General features: G+C 29.9%; 2 protein-coding genes across 6 annotated transcripts; one reads left to right on the plus strand and one right to left on the minus strand.

Annotated features, from left to right (window-relative positions):
• Positions 1-4018: 4018 nt before the first annotated feature.
• LOC137815047 (proline transporter 2-like) lies at positions 4019-9235 on the plus strand. Of its 3 annotated transcripts, none has more exons than XM_068618068.1 (8): positions 4019-4280; positions 6491-6715; positions 7098-7322; positions 7405-7499; positions 7673-7862; positions 8173-8297; positions 8386-8601; positions 8704-9235. In XM_068618068.1, the coding sequence occupies exons 2-8, from the start codon at positions 6616-6618 to the stop codon at positions 9079-9081; spliced, it is 1329 nt and encodes a 442-aa protein (XP_068474169.1). In that variant the 5' UTR covers positions 4019-4280; positions 6491-6615; the 3' UTR covers positions 9082-9235. The 3 variants fall into 3 exon arrangements, with proteins under 3 accessions (XP_068474169.1, XP_068474170.1, XP_068474171.1); XM_068618069.1 differs by having other exon boundaries at positions 4099-4280; positions 6443-6715; XM_068618070.1 differs by having other exon boundaries at positions 4117-4280; positions 6494-6715.
• Positions 9236-9250: 15 nt separating this feature from the next.
• LOC137815048 (uncharacterized) lies at positions 9251-11314 on the minus strand. Of its 3 annotated transcripts, XM_068618072.1 has the most exons (4): positions 11122-11261; positions 10615-10655; positions 10264-10512; positions 9332-9566 (listed from the first exon to the last, which is right to left on the minus strand). In XM_068618072.1, exon 3 carries the CDS (start codon positions 10506-10508, stop codon positions 10275-10277), a length of 234 nt encoding a protein of 77 aa, XP_068474173.1. In that variant the 5' UTR covers positions 10509-10512; positions 10615-10655; positions 11122-11261; the 3' UTR covers positions 9332-9566; positions 10264-10274. The 3 variants fall into 3 exon arrangements, with proteins under 3 accessions (XP_068474174.1, XP_068474173.1, XP_068474172.1); XM_068618073.1 differs by lacking the exons at positions 9332-9566; positions 10615-10655 and adding an exon at positions 9251-9330 and having other exon boundaries at positions 11122-11314; XM_068618071.1 differs by lacking the exon at positions 10615-10655 and having other exon boundaries at positions 11122-11314.
• Between the last annotated feature and the right edge of the window lie 385 nt (positions 11315-11699).

The following is an 11699-nucleotide window of genomic DNA, read 5'->3' on the forward strand; positions in this document are numbered from 1 at the left end:
CAAAAAAAATTAATTGATTTATTTTACAAGTTTCAATAAATCATTTGAAATTTTAATCGATTAATTGATTATCTATAAATATTTTAATTGGTTGATTTTGTAAAAAAATTCATTCTAAACCATATTGAACGTGCCTTATCTTTCTAAGATATATTTTAACGAGACATATTTTAAAAAATAAAATCATTTTTCATCAATTAAAATCAGTTTATAACTTGTACATAGACTAGCTTATAAAAAAATTATTATATATTTTTTAATTTTAATATATAAAAAAAATCTTCATATTTTTTTTCTAAAAATATTTATAAAAAACTTTGTCTAAATATGTGTTAAATTATGAACCATCAACCATTTCTAACCTTTGGAGGATTCAACTTATATTTTTTTTTTATAATAATGAATGAATAAAATTGAATAGAGATTTGAGGAATCATGCAATATATACACAACCAGTTCAAACCAGCAACAGACCTACTAAAAAACCTAAATGACTTCTAAAAAATAATTGATTTCTATTATATAATTTATATAATATGTATAAGGTTAAACCATTCTTAATTATTAAGTGTACCTATTACTCTATCCTTATTGCTGATAAAAAAAAAACTTCTAAAAAACAATATATCTAATTATCGAAAAACCTCGGACAACAACATCCTCTATTGTCTTTTTGGATAACATCAATTTCTGTCAACTGCTACTAAATTCTTGGCTGCATAACAGATGATAAATTAGGCTTCCTAATTATAATGCATATCTTATTTACTATCATGCATAACTTGTTTTTTAAAAGAAATCAATCTTTTACACGTAAGGTTTGTTTCCCAACACAGTGCCATTTTCCACCTCAGGTTTTGTAGAACACAGAAGTTATGGTTTTTATTCAAATCACGTTTCACTATACATAATTTTGTTCAAGGCAACACCAAATTTTACAAGCGATAGAGTTTTCCTTAAAAATATCTGGTATAATTGAATATACAGAATTTAAATTTGAGACAATAATTAAATCAAAATTATTTGTTATGAATTAATCTAGTATTAAGTGGAATTAGAAGTTATACTTTGCTTTAGTAGCAGAGAACTATTGAAAAGCATCTAGAAAAAAAAGTCACTGAAAGATAGAGAAAAAGAAAGCAAAGATGCAGCATGAAGGAGACATCAACGTACATGTTTGATAGGAAAAGGTTAACAGCACTATACTCCATTCCTGTAACCTTTTTAATAATGTATTTCTTTCCAATTATCTACACAAAGTTTTATCATTCTCATTCCATCCCAAAATTAACTGTGATATGCGTTCTAAAATAACCGCTTTCACGTATAAATAATGCTGTGAAAATTTGAAAGGATTGTTTAAATTGACTCGTTAGTAAAAAAGTCCAACATGCTAAAAGCTGAAGCATATATATATTATTAATGTGGTCAAAAGGGTGACAGAGCCTTTGCATGAATTCCAAATGATATGATAGTGAATGTAGTGTCATCATTTTTTTTATATTAAGAAAATGACAAATTTTAGTTAATAGTACAATATATATTTTGTGTGTGAGTTTGGTTAAAAAACAAGATTTCTAAGGGTTCTTTTTTTTAGATTGAACTTGTTGGGTCATGGGTCTAGCTCGATGTTTGATTATTTATGGGTCGTTTTTCGACCTGTGTATCTAACATTATGAGGGAGCACAAGTCAAGGAATTTCAATCAATTAGACTTAATCATCATTAATGACTCAATTAAGACAGAATCATGACTAAAGGTGGAGAGGTTACAATTCAGTCTATATATACTTGATTATACTCTACAGAAAGGCACATCATCTAAACACCTAATAAACAATACAGGGAGTACTCTCCTATTTCATATTATACTCATTATATTTATGCTCTTACTGACTTGTGTGTCGGAGTGTCATCGCAGGAGGAGTCCCTCTCGTTTCCAGAAGGCCTTGTTCATCAAGATTCCGACTGACCTTAAGTTGGCTAGAACAAAACTCAAGTTGATATTTATGTGATTTGAAAAGTTGAAAATTTGTTTTAAATTTATTTAGGCAAGTTTGTATTTATTGGAGGGTTTGCAAAGAAATTTATAGTATATTTTTTAAAAGGATTGAAACACACTTTTTGTATTCTCTATTATTTTAATTTATTGTTTGATGATTGAAAGAAAAAGATCTTGTGTATGTGGAGTTGTGTTTGGATGATATCTAATAATTGGAAAGAAAGATGTGCAACCTTTCATTTGGAATAAGATGGGGCACACCAGCTATATCATTCATTCATAATGGATCAATCAATCACTAATAGTGGATTCTCTATCATCTACTCTTTAGTCAAATAATCGCATTTTTCACTTTACCAATATAAATTCATATAAAAAAGTTATATTAATCATACGAATTCATTTCACATATAAATAGAAAAAATATATTTCACATCATTTTTTCTGATTCAAGTAAAATTATTTTTTATGAATATATTAATTAATATACTGAAAATTGTATATCCTTACGATAATAATAATCAATAACAAATGAGATCAAAAGTAAAATAAAATAAAATAATAATAATAGAAACAATAAATGGGAGTGGTTAGTGCATTCCGTTCACCATATCTTTTGGCAAATCTTTTTCTATCCTACAAATAGTTTGTGCTTGTAATATTCTTTAACTTTGTTTAGACAAATAAGGCTGATGAAAAAAAAATAAAAATCAACGGATAAGGTTAAAATTTTAAAAAAATTCAGTTAGTTATTTTGTTTGGAGATCTTATATAATTAGATATAAATATATTTCATAATATATAATTCAATATAAATTATTTGAAGAGAAAATTCTATAAGATTAGTTAAACTTAAAATTTATTTGTTAATATTGGATGAGAGTCATTTATAACCTATTTTAAAGAAGTTGGTTAGATTTATAAGTTATAATATAAAAGTAATTACAAATCTTCTTTTCTTAAGATTTAGTTAAAGTTAAAATCCATTTCTTAGTAATTATCTACTAAACCAACTAAATTATTACTATTCAATCAGGAAAAACGTTCTCGTTCAAAAACAAATATAAATATAAATATTAATATTAATATAAATATAGAACTTTCTTCTATAATAAAATAACATATAATTACATTACATATATTTTATATATTTCATTACAGTATAATTTAATATATTTTGTATAAGAGGAAAATTCTGATGATAATTATAACATATATTTCTAAAACAATAATATTAACTAAACACGTGTTTAATCATTCTCGAAAGTTTAAATTCTCGTGAACTTTAATTATTAATCAGACATATTTGTTTTTAAAAGCAGCAACACTTATGCAAACACTGATTGAACAGAATTCAGTGTCTGAGACGAAAGGTTTGTGCCCAACACAATTGCATTTTCCACCTCACGTTTCCTAGCAACATGAAAAAAGAGTTATGCTTTATGTTAGCACCACCAATAATCTTGAAAAGCATCTCAAGAAAGTTATTCAACACAAAAAGAAAAGAAAAGTAAAGATGAAGCACCAAGCAGACACCAACTCCATCATTCGTAGCAAAAGATTATTAACACCACCACCACTTCCTTCCCACACCCTTTTACAAATGCATTCATGTTATCTTAATTACCAAAATTAATTATCATTTGCATTCAAAATCAACCACTTTCACTTATATAACTTCATAAAGGAAGAAGGAACGGACAGAAAGAAAGAATGCTATAAAAAAAAAACATATAAATTAGGACCAACTTGTGGTTTTAAAAACAACAATTTTGAGTTGATGGTTTACAAATTTATTTAGCTTTTAAAGGACTCATTTTTGTTTTGCATTTTTTATTTAAAGAATAGATGAGCATTCTCCAAGCTGAAAAGCATAAATTCTATTAATTATTAATGTGGTCAAAGTGGTGAAGGAATTCAAAACGATATCAGTCTCCTTAAAAATCTTGTTAGAATCTTTTCCACCTTTATTTTTGTTGTGTAGTGAATAATATGGTGTCATTTTCATGTAAAGAACATTCAACAGAAAAAAGAAGGCCAACTGTGAAAAGCCATTTGTCTTTAGTTTTAAGGGTAAAAAGTTGAAGCAATATATATGTATATGTGGGATTGCCCTTGGAGCGTACCCAATAGGAATTTGAAATCAATTGGGATAACACCCACCATCACATGCAACACTAACTTTCTCCCATTTTGGTATGAACTCGCACCAGCTTCAGCATTCATAATTTATCCAGCAACCATTCGGTGGATTCTCGTTCATTCACTTCACTCAACAGGTACGCAATCAAAGTCTGTTTCTGATGTTTAATGTTAATACTCATAATTTATATGTATTCGATTAAAAATTGTTGAAGGGTTTAAGTTAGTTGGATTTTGTGTTTTTGATGTTGAATATTGTTATCATCACTCACTCCTTCACCACTGTTAATGCATTTTCATCTTCAAATCTTACGCTGGTATACACAATCTTCAGTAGTTTAAGTTTCGCTGGAACACTTCCTTTTTAGAAGTAAGAAATTGGATATGGAGCCAGAAAATAGGGTATGTTTAGATTGATTTGGAAAACAGAGAAAGTTTGTTCTTAAGAGATTTAAAGTTTTTTTGTTCATTCATGTTTGTTGTACAAAAGCAGTAAAAGATATATTTGTGCTAAAATGGAGATTTGGTCAGCAAGAAACGCATATACAGCACTTGCAAAAAATAACTAACATGATTTGACTTATGGATTTTGTTTGGTTTATCATTTTGGTATAGTCTCTATCTTTCTGTAATTTTATTTACTTAATTATTTTTTATTGATAAAAAATATTTATTTGGTGTCAACGAGTAGGCAACCTAACTTTAAGATTGAAACGTGTGGATCGGCAAGTCGATAACTTTTATCGACATTCAAAATATTATTATTATTATTTTATGAGTTTAATTTTAACTCTTTGTTATTGTTAATATTTTTATATTACTGACTAATGAAAAATTAGCTTCATATAACTCTCAACAATAATAATAAATTTAATAATTTTACTGATAACTTATGATGAGGTGATGATTTTATAAACAAATTTACAGTTTAGATGAAAATAAATTTATAGGAGCTGTATATATTGAAAACAGATATTTATAAGACGTTGAGTGAACCGTTCCATATAATAAATAACACACTATATATCCTCTAGATATTGAAAACAAATCCTATTACGTCACAAATATTAAAGATGAGATTTGGATTATTAACAAGAAAAAAATACATTTGCTTTTATTATTATTAGTAAAATATTTCGCAGGAATAAAAAAAACAAAAACAAACTCCATGAGTTTCCGTTTGACGTTTGTATAATAAATAAATTAAAAATTGAATTGATAAAATATATTATAATGAGATTTAGTTTATTTACATTAATAATTTTACTATATAATTTAAAAAAAAATTAAAGTAGAATGAATAAGAAAATATTTAAATGATTAAAAGAAGAATTAAAATTTCAAATGGATACTTATAAAGGTAATATTATTTATTAAATGAAAATCAAAATTAAACAGGAGCATTTTGGTAATTATAGTATATATTTCCAAAAAAATAACATTAACTAAACACGTGTTTTAATCATTCTTGTAAAGTTTAATTATTAACCAGAGATATTTATTTTTAATACTCAATAATGGTATTTTCATATATGTTATTCCAAAAACAGGATAGATAACTTGACACAAACAGCTCTTAGAAATTTGAGTAAGAGTTAAAATATATACTTAAAACATATATTTATGCAGAGTATTAAAACTTAAGGTTTATTTAACATTAGCATCTAGCTATTAAATGTAAAAATGATTTTTAAATCTTTAACTAACATGGCTTCTTTAAAAAAGGAATTACGAACAATAATAATAAATTATGAAACCAATCTAACAATCATTACTAAATATGATAAGACTATAAACCCACACAAAAAATTTATTAAGTTCAAATTTTACATACAAACTTATTTTTACTTTTAGTTAGTTTAAAATTAATCAAAATTCCCTATCCTGACCTAATAAATTATAAAATACACTTCATCGCATTACAAACACCATCTTTCTTACACAATTAGATATTTTTCCATCAAATTGAGATTTATGCAAAGAAAAAAGAAGAAGATAAACATGGAATAAAGTCCAGTGATGGGTTCCAGGAACTGGACAAAGTGAATAAATGTGGAGCCAATTTATCTTTACGCGTTTATTTTGTGCGTATTAAAGAACACCGACATAACACTGCATGAAAAAGAAATTGCTAAAACATATATTTGAAAGTGGATAATTTGGTTTTAATACACTTTTATTTTATTTAATCTAAAGTATTAAAACGCTGGATCCTAAGATAAGTGTTGAAATCCCTTTGAATGAGAAAGTGTAAGTATTAGTAACATAGTATTTACCTTATTAATTTTGTCTATAAAAGGAAGTGTGATTGGCTGGTTGTTGTTGGTTTTGGTTGAATATATAAAAGAAGGGTGTTGGTTCCTCCGTTCACGCTGGCGGTAAGGCTTTGTTTGGAAGGAGCAGCATCTTACCGTGACGCTGCTCTCAACGACAACGAAACAACAAACACTACCTCTGCGACAACATCAAACAATGGGAAGAAGAGACATTGAACTCCAAACAAACAAGGTCTATGGCCACGATGTTGTAGCAGATGCTGAAGGTCCAAGTACCGCTCATCAAATTAGCAGCGGTTTGTAATCTCATGGCTTTTCACTTTTCCATTTATTCATTACATTTCCAAGATTTCTCTCTTTACAGAACCTGCAGAGTCCAAGGTTTTGAGTTTGAAACCATATGAACTAGCAAGAACATAATTAACACGTGCTTTATTTTTAACAACCAAGAAAGTTGTAAAGATACAGCCAGATTACGATTTTTCAAATTTTCACCTATTCATTTCGGTTGAGTCAATGTTTCAAATTGTGTGTTACATTACATTTATGATTCTTTACGTCTGGATTTTGACTTTGCTCAATTGTCTCAGACTTATCATCAATTTCTCCCAGGAATTAATTCTGCCATTAATTCTTCGATTCTTCCCCTTTAAGTTTATGTTCTGTGTATATGTGCAGATTCATGGTTTCAAGTGGGGTTTATCCTCACGACTGGAATCAACAGTGCCTATGTGCTTGGATATTCAGGGACGGTTATGGTTCCATTGGGATGGACCGGGGGTGTGGTTGGTCTAGTTCTTGCTACCATAATATCGCTCTATGCAAATGCTTTAATTGCTCATCTCCATGAATATGGAGGACAAAGACATATTAGGTATAGAGATCTTGCTGGATATATATATGGTAAGACAAATTAGTTACTTTCATCTCTTCACTTTGCTTGCCGTGTTATTTCCTGCAGCCTATGCTCATTTCATTCTTGCAGGAAAGAAAGCCTATTCTCTCACATGGGCTCTGCAGTATATCAATCTTTTCATGATAAACACTGGCTACATCATTTTGGCCGGTTCAGCCTTGAAAGTAAGAGAGATTTTTGGAACAAAGTATATCTTTTCTTCTCATTTAATTCAATTTGGATTCTTTTCCTTAATGACTTGTTTCACAACTGATAAGTGTTTTGCAGTCATTTTCAGATTGCATTGTAGTTATTTCAATTTTTTTTCTCAACCAAATTTTCTTTTACTGTGATACAGGCTACTTATGTTCTGTTCAGGGATGATGGGCTGTTGAAACTTCCATACTGTATTGCCATAGCTGGACTCGTGTGTGCAATGTTTGCCATCTGCATTCCTCATCTTTCAGCTCTTGGAATTTGGCTTGGATTTTCAACTGTCTTCAGCCTAATATACATTATTATATCATTTTTGTTGTCGCTTAAAGATGGTAATATCTCGTGTCTCAAATGTTTATCCCCGCAAATTAGCTCATGATAACTTGTTAACTGGCTTCTTAATACATTTTTTAAATGTAAAAGGCAACACACAGTGGAATCATGTTAGGGACGCGAAAATTTAAACTATTAGTTTCTGATAATCACATCCTAAATATAAAACTCGTGCAACAAACACACACACTATAAATGTACATTTGATTTAGCATGCATTGTGGTGTCTTATGCTTAATTTGTCGTGTCGAATATATTGTGAAAGACATGTTCTGTAAGACTATGCACTAACCGGTAGAACGTTACCAGGATTACATTCACCGCCTCGTGATTACAAGATTCCTGGAGAAGGTTTTAGCAAAGTATTCACGATAATTGGGGCTTCTGCAAACCTTGTGTTTGCATTTAATACAGGCATGCTTCCTGAGATACAGGTTAGATAAAAGGTTGTAAATTTTCATAGAACACGTTTTTTGTTGATACAAAATTGGATTGAGTTTTATTTGGTTATATAACTTGCAGGCAACAATTAGGCAGCCAGTTGTGAAGAACATGATGAATGCACTGTACTTTCAGTTTACTGCTGGAGTTCTACCATTGTACCTAGTTGCGTTTACAGGATATTGGGCCTATGGATCTTCCACATCAGTGTATTTGCTTAATAGTGTGAATGGTCCAGTTTGGGTGAAGGCTACGGCCAATATTACAGCCTTTCTTCAATCGGTCATTGCATTGCATGTACATACATCTAAATTACAATTCTCATTACTCTTTAATGTATTACATGATTTTTTTTCCCTTGGCTTAACTTGATAATAATTCTTGTTCTGCTTTTATTAGATTTTTGCAAGTCCAATGTACGAGTTTTTGGATACTAAATATGGGATCAAAGGAAGTGCACTGAATGTTAAAAACATGTCGTTTCGAATCGTGGTAAGAGGTGGTTACCTGGCTTTTAACACATTTGTGTCGGCTTTCTTGCCATTCCTCGGAGATTTCATGAGTTTAACGGGGGCGATAAGCACATTTCCCCTTACATTTATTCTTGCAAACCATATGTACCTTAAGGCAAAGGAGGAGAAACTGACAAGCTCGCAAAAGCTCTGGCATTGGTTCAACATTGGTTTCTTTTCCATTATGTCAATTTTAGCAACAATTGCAGCCCTACGACTTATTGCTGTAGACTCCAAAACCTACCATGTTTTTGCTGATGTGTGATTAAATTCCTTCTATTCTTTCAGCAATAGGAACCCCGTAGTTTTTAGTGTTTAAGATGCTTTTGTTTTAGGAATAAAGATAAACATAGAATTTCCTAGTAGTAGATTGCATTGTGTACCAATGTATTAATGTATTTAGTTTACTTCTGAATCAACATTGGTCACTCAGATCAGAAAATATGCATATTTGGCTAGATCATATCCCGGAGGGAGTTGCTCTATCAACATCAACTCAGTCAAGCAAGGTAAGCTAGAATCAACAAAACATAAAATAAAATAAAAATTATAATCAATACTCAATAAACTGAATACAACACTGAATTTAAAATTATAATGCCCTACATTTTAGCCTAAAGAACGTTATTTGGTGGTTATAAATAATATCACGAAATAGGAGAAATACTTTAACTGATATTTCTGCAAAAGAATTTGGTAAACCTGCTATCTTAAAGACCTTCGTGAAATCATCTAACAAAAACCCCAAACCTGCAATATTTAACACGGACACTTTTAATAAATTAAGGTCTTTAGGCTCTTTTAGAATAATATATATATCAAGTAACGAATGCAATGTAAATGGCTATGCCATTTTCATATCCTCTACCTAAATGAGAAAACTAAATTCTATACTCTCCAAACTTCATAAGAGGTGCATAGAGAAGAGACAAACATAAGTAAATGCTAAGGATTGTTAACTCCGCTAGCTTGATTTCATTGAACTATATGGTTAGTTTTATATCATCAACCTTGGTTGATTATGGTTCCAAACTTCAGCTATTATTATTCCAAACCAAACAAGAACTCAACAGTTATTTCATAATGATGTACAACAATCAAAATAGGGAAGACTATAAAAACTAACGATCACTAAAATCATGAAACATTACAGTTCATGTACACTTACATATAAAGTCAATAAATAACACATGATGGTGCAGTATGATGTAAAACATCATTTTCCTATCTCAAATGGATAAAATATTAAGAAAAATGCAGATTTCATCTTAAAATAAACATGGAAGTCCAATTTCACATATTCTCTTCGATTATTGAACTAGATGAAGAGTTCAAGGCACTACCATAACAACAAATGTTGGTTTGAATGATCTCTTTTGAAAAAACATATGATGAACAAGTGCATGTAAAATAAATAAAATGCTTGAAATAGACATGTCAGACTCACCTTGTAAAGCATCATCCAGACACGAATTTGAGAATAATGCAAATGGAGTTGAGAAGTATGAGAGGAACTCTAAGGTACTGAGTTGCATAAATGAGACCTATAAGCTGGCCTTTGAACGACTTAGTCCTTCCTCCTGAGAAATCTGTGAAACCCCATCCTCTAGGTGCAAGAAAACGACCCTCATTTAATATTGCCAATGCATTTGCAAGAAGCAAAAACCCCTCAAGTATAGTCCACAAACCCATTTCCCTACATTGGAAACAAATCCAACCATGTGATCATCACGTAACTGATCCAAAGAAAACTAAGAGTGTGCTTCCATTCTCACAGAGCTCAAAAGAGACTTATTACCAAAGGATTGAAATGCATCACTTTCCCTGAACTGAAGGTTGCTGGTACAAAAAGAAAAAATACTCTGTAGTTACAGTTTTACAATCAGGGTAGGAGCACCTCACTCAATTACCTAATTAAATTACTGGTTTTAATTAAAATTTCAAGAATATGAATCCATTGCTTGCACCAACTAAAATTCCACAATCCAAATTTCCAAATAGAAGATAAACCTCAGTTAATGTATCTACAAATAGTTTCCCACATCGTGGGAAATCATGTACAAAAACAAGTGCAGACATTTAACTCACACCAAACTATAGAAAAACAGGAATAATGTTTGAACAACGAAACCACAACAACATCAGCCATCGCCACAGAACTGGCGATTAAGGATCACAAAATATCCTAGATCTTCCGACAAAAAGGCAACGAAAAAAATGTTGATGTTTATTGTTTCAATAAAAAAAAAAACAGAACAAAATTAAGATTCAATTGAGTCAGTTTGAAAAGAAAATTTGAGAAAACCTGATATGGAACCGTGAGATGAAATACGATCGATCATATCATCCTGATGTTAAATGTGTGAATGAAGTCTGAGGAAGGAAAATCCAACAGCTAAATCACCTTGACCGAAGGGTAGAAAAGGTCATAGATTTCTGTTGGATCCGTAAGCCCAGTTATTAAGAACCAAACCAAACTCTCTTGGCAAAAACACAGAAGAAAAGAGAAGGTGTCTAGTATTTTAGTTTGTCGTGTAACTGATTTTTTCTTTCTTTTCTATTTTGTTTTTGTTTAGAAATTTTACATTATTTGAATCACTTGATTTAATCTAACTATATTGGAAGTATAAAGGTCTTTTTACATTCTACTTTAATCACAATTTGTTTGTTAACTTTTATATAAGTTTGATTTGTATCCCCTTAAAACTCTTTTCTTCCATTTACTTTGTACAATGTATTGAAATTAAGGGAAGAAGGAAAAGAAAAAAGAACATATTTTAAATAAATAAATAAAAGTGTAACCATAATGCATAAGATATTAGTACATGGTTGGATATGTTGGTGTATACTTTATTACTGAAATAAAAGTAAAAATTTCAAAGC

Source organism: Phaseolus vulgaris, chromosome 1 (genome assembly GCF_000499845.2).
Source record: "Phaseolus vulgaris cultivar G19833 chromosome 1, P. vulgaris v2.0, whole genome shotgun sequence".
Taxonomy (NCBI): Eukaryota; Viridiplantae; Streptophyta; class Magnoliopsida; order Fabales; family Fabaceae; genus Phaseolus; species Phaseolus vulgaris.

Bases quoted from the DNA above. Each gene is read 5' to 3' on its own strand.
- LOC137815047 (XM_068618068.1), top strand. From the start codon at position 6,616: ATGGGAAGAAGAGACATTGAACTCCAAACAAACAAGGTCTATGGCCAC. The intron at 7,323-7,404 runs GTAAGACAAATT...TCATTCTTGCAG, and splicing joins TCTTGCTGGATATATATATG to GAAAGAAAGCCTATTCTCTC. The intron at 7,500-7,672 runs GTAAGAGAGATT...ACTGTGATACAG, and splicing joins TGGCCGGTTCAGCCTTGAAA to GCTACTTATGTTCTGTTCAG.
- LOC137815048 (XM_068618073.1), bottom strand. From the start codon at position 10,508: ATGGGTTTGTGGACTATACTTGAGGGGTTTTTGCTTCTTGCAAATGCA.